General features: G+C 47.9%; 1 protein-coding gene across 3 annotated transcripts in view; it reads left to right on the top strand.

Annotated features, from left to right (window-relative positions):
- The first annotated feature begins 5,740 nt into the window (after positions 1–5,740).
- RBM44 (RNA binding motif protein 44) overlaps positions 5,741–18,654 on the top strand; it is a 124,692-nt gene continuing 111,778 nt past the window's right edge. The window contains exons 1-2 of one of the 3 annotated variants that reach the window (XM_077272301.1): positions 5,741–5,954; positions 13,009–13,076. In XM_077272301.1, the coding sequence (XP_077128416.1) occupies positions 13,037–13,076 (40 nt within the window). In that variant the 5' untranslated portion in view covers positions 5,741–5,954; positions 13,009–13,036. Of the gene's footprint in view, positions 6,008–13,008; positions 13,077–18,654 lie in introns of all 3 variants that reach the window. The other 2 variants (XM_077272303.1, XM_077272302.1) reach the window with 2 other exon arrangements.

Raw genomic sequence — 18,654 nt, 5'->3', positions numbered from 1 at the left:
TACCCCAAGTGACCCCATTTTGGAAATCATACCCCTTTGGGAATTTATCCACAGGTTTGGCGACTATTTTGACTCCATGGGTGTTTTCCAAAAAGAAGCAGCAGTGAATGTTACATTGTAGAGTCCAGCTCATGCTTCTGGAGAAATGCACCTGTGATATAGGCGAGCTATCATCGCTATACAGAAATTAAAAATGTGGCTGCTAAATGTGGTTTAGGTACACTGGGACTCAGAATGAGGAGTGATTTGGGAGAGCAGACTGTGCTGAATTTGTTTTGGGGGGTGAGGAGATATAGCTTTTCCAGAGCCTTTGTACTACCAGTAACATGGAAGCCCCATATATTTTCATTGACAGATGATGGACCTGAGTGGGGACTTGCTTTTTTTGTGGATTCAGTTTAAGCTTTTTTTGGGAACATATTACATAACGTTTATGATCACATTTATCCTGCACTCTACGCTGAGCACTTATATTATGATTTCCATCTAAGTCTCCAAGTGACGTGACTCAGATGAAACCCAACGAGGGATCTATTCACTGTAATGAGGCTTCAGAGTTACTCTGGACTCCGTCGGGCCTCTGTTCAGCATTGTCTTTCTTTTCAGAGGTTCAAAAACCTGTTGCGGACCATACTTTTATGCGTGCCTAAAAAGATGGACGCTGCCGAATCACGGGTTAGACTGTGTCCTCAGAGCTTTCGTCTGCCTTATTATTATTATTTATTTATATAGCACCGTTAATTCCTTGGTGCTGTTCCTCATTATAGGTAATGTCCCGCCGGGGCTTCCGTCTGAATCACATATTTCAGAGATTTACATGGAAACCCCGGTGTGTTTGGGCTCAGCGCAGAGCGCAGGATAAATGCGAGCCGAGCCTTACTGCGATCTTTGGGAGGCAGAATGAAAAAATCAACAGCAGGTGAAGAATTGGTTTTATTTAATTTTTACGCAGTTCCTCTTGCGGTATAAGTGCTTAAGCGACTTTATTCTTCGGGTCCGTGCGATTACAGCGATACCAGATTTATATTGGGTTTTTATGTTTGGCTGCTGTTACACACTAAAGACACACTTTTTTGCAAAAACTACTTTTTGCATCACCATATTTTGAGAGCTATCATTTTTCAATATCTCGGCTGACAGTAATGTGTGGGCTAGTTTTTTGCGGGACGAGTTGACATTTTTATTGGTACCAATTTCGGTCACATGACATTTTGGATCGCTTTCTATTCCAATTTACGGTAATAATAATAATAATTTTATTTATATAGCGCCAACATATTCCGCAGCGCTTTACAAATTATAGAGGGGATTTGTACAGACAATAGACATTACAGCATAACAAAAATCACAGTTCAAAATAGATACCAAGAGGACCTTGCCCTGCTCGCAAGCTTACAATCTATAGGAAAAAGGGAGACACGAGAGTTGGATGGTAACAATTGCTTTCGTTGTTCGGATCAGTCATATTGTAAGGATCAGGTGTTTATGTAAAGCTGCATGAACCAGTTAACAGCGTAAGTATGTAACAGTACAGACACAGAGGGCTATTAACTGCATGAAATGTATGAGAACATGATGTGAGGAACCTGATTAAAGTTTAAAGGTTTTTTGTTTTTTTTTAATGGGCCACACAGGGATAGTTAGGTTAATGCGTTGAGGCGGTAGGCCAGTCTAAACAAATACGTTTTTAGGGCACGCTTAAAACTGTGGGGATTAATCTTATTAACCTGGGTAGTGCATTCCAAAGAATTGGCGAAACACGTGAAAAGTCTTGGACATGGGAATGGGAGGTTCTGATTGAGGATGCTAACCTCAGGTCATTAGCAGAACGGAGAGCACGGGTAGGGTGGTAGACTGAGACCGGAGAGGAGATGTAGGGTGGTGTTGAGCCATGGAGTGCTTTGTGGATCAGGGTAATAGTTTTGTACTGGATTCTTGAATGTATGGGTAACCAGTGTAATGACTGGCACAAGGTAGAGGCATCGGTGTAACGGTTGGTGAGGAATATAATCCTGGCAGCATTCAGGACAGATTGGAGCGGGGAGAGTTTGGTAAGAGGGAGGCTGATTAAAAGAGAGTTACAATAGTCCAGACGAGAATGAATGAGTGAAACAGTAAGAGTTTTAGCAGTGTCGAAAGTAAGAAAAGGGTGAATTCTAGAAATGTTTTTGAGATGCAGATAAGAAGAGCGAGCCAATGATCGGATGTGGGGGGTGAAGGAAAGCTCAGAATCAAGGATGACCCCAAGGCAGCGGGCATGTTGCTTTGGAGTAATGGTGGAACCACACACGGAGATGGCAATGTCGGGCAAAGGTAGGTTAGTAGAGGGAGAGAACACGAGGAGTTCAGTTTTTGACAGGGCAATTTCAGTTTCAGATAGAGGGAAGACATGATGTTAGAGACAGTAGTAAGACAATCACTGGTGTTTTCTAAAAAGGCAGGCGTGATATCAGGAGAAGTATATAATTGGGTGTCATCAGCATAGAGATGGTACTGGAAACCAAATCTACTGATTGTCCAATAGGGGCAGTATACAAAGAGAAGAGGAGGGGGCCTAGGACTTATCTTTGAGGAACCCCTACAGTAAGGGGAAGGTGAGAGGAGGAGGAACCAGCAAAAGATACAGTGAAGGAGCGATCAGAGAGATAGGAGGAGAACCAGGAGAGAACGGTGTCCTTGAAACCGATGGAGCAGAGCATAGTGAGGAGGAGCTGATGATCCACAGTATCGAATGCTGTGGAAAAATCCAAGAGAATTATCATGGCGTAGTGACCATTAGATTTAGCTGTTAGTAGATCATTAGAGACTTTAGTGAGGGCAGTTTCAGTAGAGTGTAAAGAGCGGAAACCAGATTGAAGAAGGTCGAGAAGAGAGTTATCTGAGAGATAGCAGATACGACGGGAGTGGACCAGGTGTTCGAGGAGTTTATAGATGAAGGGAAGATTAGAGACAGGTCTATAATTAGCGGCACAGTTTTGATCGAGGGATTGTTTTTTAAGTAATGGGTGTATGATGGCATGCTTAAATGAAGGCAGAATGAACAAAGACCTGCAATTCAGGAATTGATTTTGGGGTATTTTTTTTTTATGCCGTTCCACGTGTGGGAAGATTGATAAGGCAGCTTTATTCTTCAGGTCAGTACGAATACAGTGATACTATTATATATATATATATATTTTTATTTTTTTTTGAGCTTCTACACAATAAAAGCTATTTCATAGAAAAAAATAATTATATTTGCATCATTTTATTCCGAGGCGTGGGATGTTAGGTGGCATTGATGATGCTGCTCCTCGCCACTGCTTTTCCGGGTTTGCTCTGGTCAGTCTGGACTATAGTTGACTCTACAATTTATAATTTTGTCTTTAAAGAAAGGCTCGCAGTAGTAAGTTGTTCCAAATACAGATGTATAATTCCCTGCATGTCTCCTCAAATTAGGAAACTCATCACTGCTCATATAACATTTATATCACATCACATAGGAGACACAGAGACTATGCTGTATACATAACATAGGATTCAGACTGTTGTGTATACATCACATGGGAGACACAGACTAGTGTGTGTGTATGTATAATCACATAGGAAAAACACAGATTGCTGTATAAATATCAGATATGAGACACTGAGACTGCTGTTTATACATCTTATAGGAGACAGCTGCATGTACATCACATGGGTGTAACAGACTACTCTATATATCACATAGGATTTACTGATACAGCTGTATAAATATCAAATGAGTGACACAGAGGCTGCTGTATATACATCATATAGGACACCGTGAGACTGCTACATGTACATCACCTGGGAGATACCGAGACTGCTGTGTATACATCACGTAGGATATTCTGAGATTGCTATGTACATCACAGAGGAGACACTGAGGCTGGGGTACACATCACATAGAATACACTAAGGTTGGTGCATATGCATTACATAGAAGACACTGAGACTGCTTTATATAAATCACCTAGGAGACATTGAGACAGCTGTCTATACATCATGTAGCAGATACAGACTGCTGTATGCATCACATAGACACTGAGATTCTACTGTATACTTCATATAGAAGGCAAAGTCTCCTGTACATACATCACAGAGGAGACACTGAGACTACTGCAAACATCTCAAAGGGTACTGTGACACAAGGTGAAATAGAGTGGTGCAGAGGATGCTAACACTGCCCACAAAGAGCACCATGGTGCTGGAACAAACCACTATCGGAACATAATCCAGCATTATGTGTGCTGCGACTTTCAGTAATGAAGCTGCTTACTTGATGGCATACTCTAGAGAAGAATCAAAGGGCCGACACTGCAACCTCCGGGTATCTTCCTCAGGGTGGGAGCAAATGATGTAGCTGGTTGGAGATTCTCCACTCCTGCTCTAAGGGCCCCTTTCCACTTGCGAGAAACACGTCCGTGTCTCGCATGTGGAAACCAAGCTCTGGCGCCGGCACTTTGGAGCGGAGCTGTGCAGCTCCATGTGTTCCTATGCGGCCGCACACTCCGCTCCTGAGTGCCGGCTCCACAGCTTGGTTTCCACATGCGAGATACGGACGTGTGCCTCGCATGTGGAAATGAGCCCTAAAGGTTGTGGAAGGAGGTTGATCTGTGCATGGGCCAGTGCCATTTTCATGAAGACAGCCACCAGCGAGAGGGCCGAGCAAAGCTAAGATGGCGGCAGCCGAAAATTTAAACAAATTTATCAGAGGCAGCTGAAGGGCCATGGCTGAGACCTCGGAGACGAAGACCCTACCCACCATCCCACCCACAAGTCCCGAAGCAACAGAAATTTATCATGATTTAACGAAAACCTGGCTGCAGATTTTTACTCTAGGTCTGTATATAATCAGTATGACAGCGCCATTCTGCTCATTCCTTTACTATGGATGACCCTGATGGCAGGTTCTTTGTAAAAGAGCTACATGTGCTTATAGTTTGGGGGGTGAAATCCTGCCGACACAATGCAGCGTTTCTTGAAGAGTTCTTATTGCTGTTTTTCTAGCACATTTGGTTAGTTTTCAGACATTTTTAACATCTATTCATCAATGAACAGAAACCTAGCTTTTTCTGATGCAAAAACACTGACAGAACGCTGAAAGAAGCGCTCGGACGTCTTCCTGGCTTTTGTTTTAGTCTTTCTATTGCTCTAATGCAAAGAATGGAGCGGATTCATAGCAAAAACCGCCCCTAAGGTTATTTTCACACGACGCCTATTACACCCTGGCGGACCACCAAGGTTTTCCAAGGCGGAGCCGCTTGAGGAACAGGTGGTCTTTCTCCTAAAGGGGCTTCGCTGTCTGTTTTGCTGCAGGCCTTTCAGGAGCGTTGTCCACAACATGGCCACCCCTTCTTATATGACACAATGCCCCTAATTTAATAAAACCCCCATCTCCTCAGTCACCTCAGATGCCATAGCTGAACCAGTGCCTGTGCAGGAGAGGGCTGTCTACTCTATTTACTTTAAAAAAAAGGGCTTGTAGTGGACAACCCCTTTAAGTGCAGGTTCCTTTAATATAAGCCACACCCGTTTGTTTGTTTTTATTTTTTACTGAGCCCTGTGCTCGGACAGCTGTCACACTGTGGAGACTTCTGTCGCATTGCCCGCTGTGAACCATAATATTTCTTACTTTCGGACTATTATTATAATGATAATAATTTAAGTGTTAATCCGCCCCTCATCCGGCCCAATCACCCTGCTCTTTTTTCCAGATCACTGGAAATAGATCCGTCAGGAAAGAGCCACGTGATTCCCGACGTCCTGTCAGTAACCTTTCAAACCAGCCAATAGCTGTAGAGTTTAGAACCCGCCCGCAGCGCTGATTGGAGGAGCAGCTGTGCCGCTTCTCTTGGGCGGGCCAATAGCTGAATTCCTTACTGCGTGTTTTTTTCGCGGCTTATTCCCCGGACGCGGCTTCTTTGGAGAGGAGGCTTGTGGCCGTACAGCCGGTGAGTTGTACCGTCCGGCCAATTACACGGCGTCTGTTCACCAGCTGTATGAGGTGACCATGGCCGGCGGGTTGAGTCGCGTTTTTTTTTTGCTGGGCCGTAAATGAAGGAATAGCCTTTACTAATACTTTGGTTGTCTGGGAGAGTGAAGCCGTATACGGGGCTGATACGGGAGGCGGCTCATAAGGCGCGCCTGTGCTCCCTCAGCGCCGCTGCCTGCAGCCGTTGGATGGAAACCAGGTGACGCTCACGTGCTGAAGTTGGTTTTTTATTCTGTCATTTTTTCTTTTGTTTGTTTTTTTATAGGTTTAACAATAAAAAATAATCATCACAAGAATAACATACAATGCAGCAAGGTGCCCTGATAAGAATACATTAAAAACGGCTGCAAAAAGTTATAAAACTGGCACAAAAATGGGCATCAAAGTGGGCACCGAAGGGCGTTAATGAAAGGGTTAAATGTCTTTGGGCCACTGCTCTCACACTGCAGACATACAGAACAGGGAGCCCCACATCAAACCCAGGACCCTCCAGCCTGGCCCAAATGTGATCTGGGCATCAGAACTGGCATCAAAGGGTTAACACATTTCCGAACAGCTGTTAAAAAAGTAATTTAACCCCTTCACGACCTTGGAATTTTCCATTTTTCCGTGTTCGTTTTTCACTCCCCTCCTTCCCAGAGCCATAACTATTTTATTTCTCCGTCCATATGGCCATGTGAGGGCTTATTTTTTGCAGGACGAGTTGTACTTTTGAACGACATCATTGGTTTTACCATGTCGTGTACTAGAAAACGGGGAAAAAAATTCCAAGTGCAGTGAAATTGCAAAAAAAAGTGCAGTCCCACACTTGTTTTTTGTTTGGCTTTTTTGCTAGGTTCACTAAATGCTAAAACTGACCTGCCATTATGATTCTCCAGGTCAGTACGAGTTCATAGACACCTAACATGTCTAGGTTATTTTTTATCTAAGTGGTGAAAAAAGATTCCAAACTTTGCTAAAAAAAAAATAAAAAATTGCGCCATTTTCCGGTACTCGTAGCGTCTCCATTTTTCATGATCTGGGGTCGGTTGAGGGCTTATTTTTTGCGTGCCGAGCTGGCGTTTTTAATTATACCATTTCGGTGCAGATACGTTTTTTTGATCACCCGTTATTGCATTTTAATGCAATGTTGCGGTGACCAAAAAAACGTAATTCAGGCGTTTCGATTTTTTTTCTCGCTACGCCGTTTAGCCATCAGGTTAATGCTTTTTTTTATTTATAGATCGGGCGATTCTGAATGCGGCGATGCCAAATATGTGTAGGTTTGATTTTTTTTTTTTTATTATTATTATTGATTTATTTTGATTGGGGCGAAAGGGGGGTGATTTAAACTTTTATATATTTTTTTTTTTTTTTTCATATTTTTTTTACTTTTTTTTGTTTACTTTTGCCATGCTTCTATAGCCTCCATAGGAGGCTAAAAGCTGGCACCACTCGATCGGCTCTGCTACATAGCAGCGATCATCAGATCGCTGCTATGCAGCAGAATTGCAGGTGCGCTATGAGCGCCGACCACAGGGTGGCGCTCACAGCTACCGTGGATCAGTAACCATATAGGTCTCAAGGATCTCTATGGTTACAATGCTTGAAGCATCGCCGACCTCCGATCATGTGACGGTCGGCGATGCGATCATTTCCGGCCGCCCGGCCGGAAGCGGTAGTTAAATGCCGCTGTCTGCGTTTGACAGCGGCATTTAACTAGTTAATAGGTGCGGGCAGATCGCGATTCTGCCCGCGCCTATTACGGGCACATGTCAGCTGTTCAAAACAGCTGACATGTCCCGGCTTTGATGCGGGCTCACCTCCGGAGCCCGCATCAAAGTGGGGCTTCTGACCTCGGACGTACTATCCCGTCCGAGGTCAGAAAGGGGTTAAGGGGCGCAGTTATTGAAAGGGTATAATTCTACGGGTTTCCAAATATATCAGCCGCTCAAAGACCCTTCAAAATGATACAAGTCTGTAAAAAGTAGGTTTTGTAAATTTCCTTGAAAATAAAGAAAAATTACTGCTACATTTTAACCCTGCTAAAAGTGGCGTAATGACCATGGCGGCGGACCACACAGCCATTATGAGGGATGTAAGGGTGGTGTGAGATCAGTGGCCCAAGGTCATCGAACCCCTTAAAAACATTAGTTACTTATTCAAATCAGCAAAATTAACGGTCTGCCAACTTTGCCAGTTTTTATGCCCAGAACCCATTTGAGAAAGGTTTGAGTGACCTGAATTTCATGCAGGGCGTCTGTATGCATGTAATAATGGTGTCAGATAAGTGGCCAAAAGTCATTTAACCCCTTAAAATCACTAGTTACTTATTCAAATCTGTGAAAATGTGTTTTTCTGCCCAATTTGATGCCAATTCTGATGGCTAGAACCTGTTTGGGCCAGGCTAAAGTCACCTGGGTTTGATGATATCACTATGTATGTAATGGTGGTGTCAGTTCAGTGACCCAATGTCATTTAACCCCTTAAAAACATCAATGACTTGGGCTACTTTCACACTAGCGTCGACCCGACGTACCGACGCACGTTGTGAAATAAATGCACAACGGGGGGCAGTGTATGTAGTTTTTCAACGCATCCGCTGCCCCATTGTAATGTCCGGGGGAGAGGGGGCGGAGTTTCGGCCGAGCATGCACGGTCGAAAATGGCGAACACGACGCACAAAAAAAGTTGCATGGAACTTTTTTTGTGCCGACGCTCCGCCAAAACACGACGCATCCATCGCACGACAGATGCGACGTGTGGCAATCCGTCGCAATGAGTCGCTAATGCAAGTGTATGGAGAAAAAACGCATCCTGCGGGCAACTTTGCAGGATGCGTTTTTTTCTCCAAAACGATGGATTGCGACGTGCGTCGAATGACGTTAGTGTGAAAGTAGCCTTGTTCAAATCTGTGAAAATCTGCTGTTTGCCCACTTTGATGCCAATTCTGATGTCCTGAACCCATTTGGGCCAGGCTGGAGGGTCCTGGGTTTGATGTGTGGCTCCCTATTCTGTACGTCTGCAGTGTGATATCAGTGGCCTAAAGTAATTTAACCCTTTCATTAACGCCCTTCGGTGCCCACATTGATGCCCATTTTTGTGCCAGTTTTATAATTTTTGTAGCTGTTTTTAAGTGTATTCACATCAGGGCACCTCGCTGCATTGTATGTTATTCTTGTGGTTTTTTTTTATTGTTAAACCTATAATCAGCCTTATACGAGCATGTTTGCTCATCACTACTAGAGTGCAGTCTACCCGACACATGACTAGGACGGCTGCAGTTTGTGTTCTGACACGGGCACCATGTCTTCCATCACATTCTCGGAGAATTCTGTTAATTAATTAGGAGCATCTGATGATCGGCGTAAGGTATCGTTTTAATCAGTATAACAGCGCCGATCTGACACTGTAGGTTACTGTGCACAGTCCTGCTGACAGGTTCACTTTTAAAGCACCCGATGCAGGACTAGTCCTGTAAAACAGATTGATGGAAATAGCCCGACTGGATTAGTCCTGGCTAACTAAACTTCTCATGAGTCGCAATATAAGGGTATGTGAACACGTTGCGGATTTTGCTGTGGATTCGCAGCGGTTTTGATGCTGCGGATACGCAGCTGTTTTCCATGAGTTTACAGTACCATGTGAACCTATGGAAAACAAAATCCACAGTGCACATGCTGCGGTTAAAAACGCGTGGAAACGTAGCGTTGTTTATTGCGCAGCATGTCAATTCTTTGTGCGGATTCCGCAGCGGTTTACACCTGCTGCATAATAGGAATCCACAGGTGTAAAACCACATGTGAAAACCGCAAAAAAAAGTAAATCCTCGGTAATCCGCAGTGCGGTTTACCTGCGGATTTACCAAAATCAGTCCAGAAAAATCCGCAGGACTTTCCGCAACGTGTTCATGTAGCCTAAAAGTTTTTGTGTTGCTCATATCAGCAGCGCTTTCACACCACCAGAGGACGCATTACATGTTTTAGACGAGTAAAGACACCCCTTAGTTTTTGGCTAAAAAAGCAAACTATGCCATGTAGTACATAAGGGCATGTGTGTAGCAGACGTTTAACTATCAAAAATGTCTCTTGCCACAAAAAATAGCTGCATAAAAACTGCACATTTTTGTATGTTTTTTTAAAAATTTTTTTAATGTTTTCCCATTCATTAGAATGGATGAAAAATGCTGAAAGAACAGTCATGTTGCAGATTAAGGCTATGTGCACACGTCAGGATTCTTTGCAGAAATTTCCTGAACAAAACCGGACTTTTTCTGCAGGAAATCCGCATGCGTTTTTTGTGCGGATTTTTCTTTTTTTTTTCCCGGAGCTTCCTAATGCATTAAATACCGGGAAATCTGCGAAAAATCTGCAAAATTAATGAACATGCTGCGTTTTTTACCGCAAATCCTATTAATGGGATGCTTAATGGTTGCAGGTTTTTTTGCGGGTTTTATCGTGTTTTTATAGCAAAATAAAACGCAAAAAATCCAGAACGTGTGCACACAGCCTTAAAACTGATTCAAATCTGCAAGAAAAAATAAGCTCCACGTGCATGATATTTCAGAGATCTTATTGTTTGCTGGGACAGCAAAATGCTGCGTTTTTTACAACAAAAAGGTACGTGTGCACATACCATTACAAATGTATAAAACTAAGGAATACATAATGTTAAGAGCTCATTATTTTTGAGCCAGTCTTGCAATTCACACTAATTAGACCAAATTCAGTGGGCGCCCGCCAGTGCTAGAGCCTATGTTCGTGCTGATCACCATCCCCTGCAGTTCTGATTCATGCCCTGTGTTGTATGCTAGCTAATGCAGTGGTCAGCCAGCACTGAGAGGTACAGAAACAGCCAGAACGTCCTCATGAACTGCACCTGGCTGTATTCTAGCAAACATATGCTACCCTGGGTGGTTTTCCCCTTGCAAAATGTGGAGGCACAATATTAGGCTATGCCAATCTATTCTGACCAGTGGGAGTCCGGCTCCTAGAATTCTCTCCTGATACTAGAATTAGGCGGGCACAGATGATACATTTCTTTTAAACTTGGTAAACATTTATAACAGTATGCCGCCTCCAATATTTTATCCTCAATGTCCCTTTAATAGTGACAGCCATAGATGCCCTATGCAGAGGTTTCAGACTCCCCACACACGGACGTTCAGAGCATTATGATGGCTCTACACTGCTTCTAGTTGCTGCACATACCATATCATAATCTGATTTGTCAAGTTAATGGGGATGTCCAATTTTGTGGACTATTTTATTTTAAGGGAATTGGGACTAAAATCATTTTTGCGGTTTGGTTTCACTAAAACGTTTGCACCATTTGCCTCCTGTAGCCACTGTGTTCGACTGTCTGTTGCTGTCTGCAGAATTAGTTAATGGGATTGTCGACATTATCTTTGTACTAGATGGAGGCCCGATGCTATCACATCGGGGAGGGGTCCTTGCGGTGTGGGGTCCTTGCGGCGGGGAAGTCCCAGCAGCTGGGGGTCCGGCGATGCGCAAGGGGCTGGTACCACCAGCAGATGCCATATTGGAATACCCATCACTTGGGTATTCCAATATGGCGGTCGGCGTACTTCCGGTGCGGCGCCGTGGATTGTGGGATTCGAGGACTTTCAGACGGAAGTGGATGACAGACAATTTAAGGTAATTTATATAATTAGATTCTGTTTGAGGGCATGTGATTTTGTGGCACTATTGTATAGATAGGACAGGTTCTCCTCCTGCTCTTGTTAGTGCAGCTTTCCTCATAGACTGCACAGCTGTCCGGCTGGCGGAGGAGCATGTGACCAGATCTGTCCATCAGCCTCCTCTACTGGAAAAGCAGCTCTGCTATTTGAAAGCTGCTTTTTTGTTTGAGGAGGTTGAAGACAGGTCCGGTCACATGCTCCTCCACCAGCAGCCATTGTACAGACTAGAGATCTGTGCAGTCTGAGTATTGCTGCACTAACGAGCAGGAGGGGAAGTTGTCATACTTCTACAATAAGCATATACTAAATGATGTCCCCAAAACGTTAGCCCCTCAACGCAATGTTCTGTGAATGTGGGGGTGATCGCCTGTGGTGAGGGCATTCATGTTAGCTTGGTAACAGGCTAAGATTATATTCTATCGTTGATACAGGAAAGATAGAATATCTTGGTAAGATATATATCGTTGGAAATTTGTTGCTTGTAAAAGGAGTCAGTATGAGTAATTATTTGGGATGATCGAATAGTTTTGAATAAGTTCTTAACCGAATAGCTATAGCGCTTCATGAATAGCTGTATCGGATACCTGGAGCGCTCCTGATGAGGCTTGAGGGCCCACTGCATTCATAATCAGCCATGTGATGGTAGGTTCTGGGTGGGGAGAGTGTGGCAGGATCAGTCACGGCTCGAGATGTACTATGGGCAAACTGAGCAGAACTGGTCCATCATACTGCACATGGTGTCAACTAGGCAAGCTCCTTTAGATATGTATACTTGTATATTGTATACTTCTATTCACACTCTGTCCCGACATGCTCGGCCTCATCTGTACATCACACTAGGTCAGTGACGCACCTGAGACATGAGGAACACCTAACTGATCCTCTCAGCCCCTCTTGCTCGCTGAAGCCGCTCGCTAAACTTCTTACTGTAGAGAGATGGAGGCAATGATGAAAGGTGAGCAGTGTGTGTGCTGCTGTCATGGTACAGGAAGCGTTCACTATAGTCAAGCGAACGCGGTCAGTCAGGGAACTGCTCAGTATGCAAATTTGGGTCAGAAAAGGAGTACTGAGCTCCTGGCCATCTGGGCTGTGGAGTTGGTAAGCCAAACCACAGACTCCGTCTCCACAATGTCCCTAACTTCTTACTCAATGACTCCCCACTCCACAGCACTGGTCTCTGAGCATGTACAATAAGTGCAGCACAGATTCATCTCAAGCCCAGATCCTTAGATCAGGAACAGACATTTATAGGACATTTCAAAACTCCCAAATTATTATGAAAACATTTACAGCACATCCTGCACTGAACCCAATTTATTATATATTTTTTTAGGACTCCATTTTATACCGACTCCACCAAAATGGACAGTGTCTCCCAACTCCGCTGGCCATGTCATGAAGGTACCCAGTGCCCTCATTTGCATATTGAATAAAACTAGTTTTAAAAGGAATTAGTTTTCTCCTTCGCCTCATTGGGGGACACAGGACCATGGGTTATGCTGCTGTCTCTAGGAGGCTGACACTAAGCTGAGACAAAAAAAGGTTAGCTCCTCCCCTGCAGTATACACCCTCATACTGGCTTCCAGACACCCAGTTCAAGCTTAGTGTCCGTAGGAGGCACACTGATTTTTATTCTCATGGATTTTTTCTTTTTAACCTATTCCGGACGAAGGGGGCGACGGATTCTTTCATGGTCCGATCTCCCCCGAACCAACAACAGGCGAGCACGGGAGTTTCACCTCACCGTATCCTCTCCTGCGACGTGGGAGCCACTGCCTGAGCTGATCTTTTTTGGGGCGACGGTTTTTTCCCTAGAAGGGCACCGTTCTCCCCACTTAGTCCAGACGAGCACTGGTGTTTTACCTCCAGTACCCTCTTCTGCAGCCAGGCCTTTTTATGCCGGACTGCCCTGTCCACCAGGTTTCACCCTCGGCTGTACAGAGGCACTAGTTCCCGTGGCGTCCGTGCGATATTCCCTGCATCACCACTGCATGCGGCTGATTCAGGGGTGGACGGTTCCTCTCCACCCCCCGTTTCTGGGGCTGGTGGATGGAGGCTTCCCAACCCCTGCACCGTCCCTGTCTTCCACCCCAATTACCTCAGCCCCGGTGCGCTGCTCCATCAGGGTAAGTGTCTCGGGGGTAGGGGGGGTGGTCACTGGTCCGGCGGTCCGGAGGGCTCCCCATGTTCTAGTGGCACTCCTTATTCTTGGGCCTCTTGATACCGCGGCCTTCAGCGGCAGCGCGCCAGGCCGATGGTACAAATTTAGTCCCCGGCTTCGGCCTAGCCGGCCGGGGACCCGGCGCTTCCCGATAGGCTCCGCCCCCTTTTTTCGCGTCATCGCGCGGCTCCGCCCACCTCTAGTGGCGCTTTTCGCTAGGCTCCGCCCCTTTTCACTAGACTCCGCCCCCTTTTCGCGTCGACACGGCTCCGCCCCCTTTTCGCGTCATCGCGTGGCTCCGCCCACCGGTCCTGGCGCTTCTCGCTGTGTGCGAGATCTTCCCCCAGGTCTCGGCGGCCATCTTGGATCTCATATGCACGCCGCAGCACCAGGTCTCCCAGCTGCAGCGTCCCCTACGTGCAGCTCTGTGCACGCCGGCTGTCGCCTAGTTCTCCTGCCGCCTCCCTCTTCCTCGTTGGGACACAGGACCAGGGTAAGGAGACCGTCAGCTCTCTCCTGCAGTGTCGCTCTCGCTTCCCCTCCCAGGGTATCAGGCTAGCCCCTGGCATTAGTTTACACCATGTCACTCTCCCCTCTGCTCTGCCTGCGATGCCCCAGGTGCCCAGGAGCCCTCCACCGCCACCGACTCCGGTGTACCTAGCCCCCCCCCCCCGTGGGTTGTTTCACTTTCGCAGTCCGTGGATTTTTTAGCCAACGCCATCAAATCCATTCAAAATCCTCCCGGGGAACGGGGCAATCCGTTACAGGTCCTAAGGGATCCCTACGTAGCAGGGGAATCGTCTACCGGCAGGGGCCGCTCTCCACTTAAAGAGGCACGGTCGTCCAGAAAACGGATCCGTACTACCTCTCCTGAGCGTTCACCTCGCCACTCAGTTTCTGGCAGCTCCACCTCTCGCTCACCCTCCTTGGGGGCTCGCAGCGTTCAAGACTCTGATCATGATTCCGAGGTATCATTGGACCCGGAGGCTCCGGAGTTCAGAGCTACGGTTGACTCCCTCATTGTAGCAGTCAATCACGCGCTTAGGGTGGATGATGACCCTAATTCCGCTCCGGAGCACGCGGTTTCTTTTACCAGAACCAAGCGTTCCCACAAGACTTTTGCCTCTCACCCAGCTTTTCTTGATATAGTCAAGCGTCACAGGGAGCGTCCAGATAAACGTTTCTCGGGTAAGAAGGATCTGGTATCGAAGTATCCCTTCTCAACAGATCTCGTGAAGGACTGGACGGATCCCCCTATAGTAGACCCTCCGGTCTCGCGCCTGGCCTCTAAAACACTTCTCTCAGTCCCGGACGGCGCTTCAATTAAGAGTCCCACTGAACGCCAGCTAGACTCCCTAGCTCGCTCAGTGTATGAGGCCTCAGGCTCTTCCCTGTCCCCCTCATTCGCCGCGGCTTGGGTGACTAAGGCAATGGTTTCCTGGGCGGATGCTCTAGCGAAATCTATTCACGAACAGGACCTCCCGTCTGAGATGGCGGACCTGGCTAAGCAGTTAGCTATGGCTAGTGATTATGTGATGTACGCATCTCTTGATGCGGCGAATTGCGCAGCATCGGCGGCCGCTAACGCCATCGCTATTAGAAGGACTCTTTGGCTCAGAGAGTGGCGCGCAGACTCCTCCTCTAAAAAATCTCTGATCTCTCTCCCTTTTTCAAAGCGGGCGCCTTTTTGGCGAAAGGCTTGACCAGCTTATTTCCGACGCCACGGGAGGAAAGAGCAAGTTTCTTCCCCAACAGAGGCCCAAGGCGGCTTTCCAGCGTCAACCTTATTTTCGCTTTCGGTCCTTTCGTACCAGCCCAGCCTGGTCCAATCCTACCGGTCGCCCCAGATCGGACCGATCCGCTCGTACAGACAGAGACGTTCGCCCCTCCTTCAGGCCGATCCCTTCCTGGCGCGGAAAACCTAGGCAGCCCAGAACCAGAGGTTCCAGACCTCCCAGATTCCCGTCTCAATGACTCGGGAACGGCGCCAGTCGATACCACCAGAGTAGGCGGACGTCTACTCCTTTTTCAGCAGGCCTGGCTCTCCGTCGTTCAAGACGGATGGGTCAGGGACCTGGTATCGTCGGGCTACAAGATAGAGTTCTCCTCTCCTCCTCCAACCCGGTTTTTCCCCTCTCGTCTCCCCAGCTCGGGAGCTCAGTCTCGCGCCCTTCTTTGCGCTATCCACTCCCTCCGCCAGAGCGGGGTCATTGTTCCGGTCCCGGAACACGAGAGGTTCAAAGGTTTCTACTCAAACCTCTTCGTAGTGCCAAAAAAGGACGGAACAGTGCGCCCCATTTTGGATCTGAAACTCCTGAACAAGTGTGTAAGAGTCCGGCACTTCAGGATGGAATCACTCAGATCGGTCATCTCTTCGTTGGAAAGAGGGGAATTCTTGGCCTCGATAGACATCAAGGATGCCTATCTTCACATCCCGATTTTCCCGCCTCATCAAAGGTTCCTCCGCTTTGCCATTCTGAACGACCACTTCCAGTTCACGGCCTTACCCTTCGGTCTTGCCACAGCGCCCAGGGTATTCACCAAGGTCATGGCGGCTGTCATGGCCATCCTTCACTCGCGAGGAGTCGTCGTGTTACCTTACTTAGACGATCTCCTCATAAAGGGTCTGTCTTTCCAAACCTGCGAGTCAAGCGTCCACATTACCCTGGATTCTCTCTCGCGCCTGGGCTGGCTGATCAACTTGGACAAGTCCTCTCCCGTTCCTGCCCGTCGGATCTCCTTTCTGGGAATGATCCCGGACACTTCAAGGGGGCTGGTTTTGCTTCCTCGGTCCAAGGCTCAAGCGCTTCAGCAGGGAGCCCGAACGCTCCGTCATCTTCGCCCGCGAACCATTCGGTTCGCCATGAAGATCCTGGGAAAGATGGTTGCAGCAATCGAAGCGGTTCCTTTCGCTCAACTCCATCTCCGCCCCTTACAACAGGCTCTGCTGGACAACTGGGACAGGAGTCTCCCATCTCTCGACCGTCCTTGCCCGCTGTCTCCGCGGGTCAGACAATCTCTCATATGGTGGACCCTGGGTCCATCTCTTCTCCAGGGGAAGTCCTTCCTCCCGATCCGCTGGTTAGTGGTAACTACCGACGCCAGCCTCCTCGGCTGGGGGGCGGTGTTCATCACTCTGCCCAGGGCCGTTGGATAGGTCGGGAATCCAGTCTCCCCATCAACATCCTGGAGATTCGGGCTATCAGACTTGCCCTGAGTCACTTTCACACCCTGCTTGCGGGTCACCCTATACGTGTCCAATCGGACAACGTCACGGCGGTGGCTTACATCAACCACCAGGGGGGTACCCGCAGCAGGGCGGCGATGCAGGAAGTCTCTCACATCCTTCGTTGGGCCGAAATCAACCATTCCATCATCTCCGCGGTTCACATTCCGGGAGTCGAGAACTGGGCGGCGGACTTCCTGAGCCGCCAGGGCCTTGCCTCGGGGGAGTGGGAACTCCACCCAGAGGTCTTTCGACAGATCTGTCTTCGCTGGGGGACCCCGGACGTGGATCTGATGGCGTCCAGATTGAACGCCAAGGTTCACAACTTCGTTGCTCGTTCTCGGGATCCCCAGGCCATCGGAGTGGACGCGTTGATATTCCCGTGGCATCAGTTTCAGCTCCCATACGTGTTTCCTCCTCTTCCCTTACTGCCGAAGGTGATCCGAAAGATCAAGACGGAGGGAGTTCCGGTCATCCTGGTCGCTCCAGACTGGCCTCGTCGCGCGTGGTACGCGGAACTCGTCCAGCTCGTAGCCGACGTGCCCTTGCGGCTACCAGACCGCCCAGATCTACTTCGCCAGGGACCGATCTACCATCAGAGCTCAGGGGCCCTACGTTTAACGGCGTGGCTGTTGAAACCTGGATTCTAACTCGTGCCGGTTTCTCTCAGCAGGTCATTCCCACCATGTTAAGTGCTCGTAAGGCGTCTTCCGCCTCCATTTACCACCGCGTCTGGAAAACCTTCTTCTCATGGTGCAGGCTCCGAGGGCTTCCTCCGCTCGTTTTCTCTATCCCTTGCATCTTGAATTTCCTTCAGTCCGGTCTTGACTCCGGTTTGGCGCTCAGTTCCCTCAAAGGCCAGGTCTCAGCGTTATCCGTGCTGTTTCAGCGCAGGATCGCCGCCAACCTCCAAGTCAAGACCTTCATCCAGGGAGTCTCCCATGTGGTTCCCCCTTATAGGATGCCGATAGAAACCTGGGATCTCAACTTGGTCCTGGGGGTTCTTCAGGAACCCCCGTTCGAACCCCTTCAAGACGTTTCGCTCTCTGTCCTCTCTTGGAAGGTTGCCTTCCTGGTAGCGGTGACGTCCATCAGAAGGGTTTCAGAGCTCGCCGCCTTGTCCTGCCGGGCACCGTTTCTAGCCTTTCATCAGGACAAAGTGGTCTTGCGCCCTTCTCCGGCTTTTCTTCCGAAGGTGGTCTCGTCGTTTCATCTTAACGAGGACATCATCCTCCCTTCTTTTTGCCCGCAGCCCAAGCATAGGGTCGAGAAGGCTCTCCATACTCTAGACGTCGTACGGGCCCTCAGAAGGTACATCTCCAGAACGGCTCATTTCAGAAAATCGGATGCCCTTTTCGTTCTCCCTGAGGGTCACAGAAAGGGTTTGGCTGCGTCTAAATCCACGATAGCCAGATGGATTCGATCTGCTATCCAGGAATCCTATCGGGTCAGGGGCAGCCCTATCCCGGCGGGGATTAGAGCACACTCCACTCGGTCGATGGGTGCTTCCTGGGCCATCCGGCACCAGGCAACAGCGGAGCAGGTTTGCAAGGCCGCAACGTGGTCCAGCCTGCATACCTTCACAAAGCATT

The sequence above is a fragment of the Ranitomeya variabilis genome, chromosome 7, assembly GCF_051348905.1.
Source record: "Ranitomeya variabilis isolate aRanVar5 chromosome 7, aRanVar5.hap1, whole genome shotgun sequence".
In the NCBI taxonomy this organism is placed as follows: Eukaryota; Metazoa; Chordata; class Amphibia; order Anura; family Dendrobatidae; genus Ranitomeya; species Ranitomeya variabilis.
This window is presented reverse-complemented; position numbering and strand designations above follow the sequence as displayed.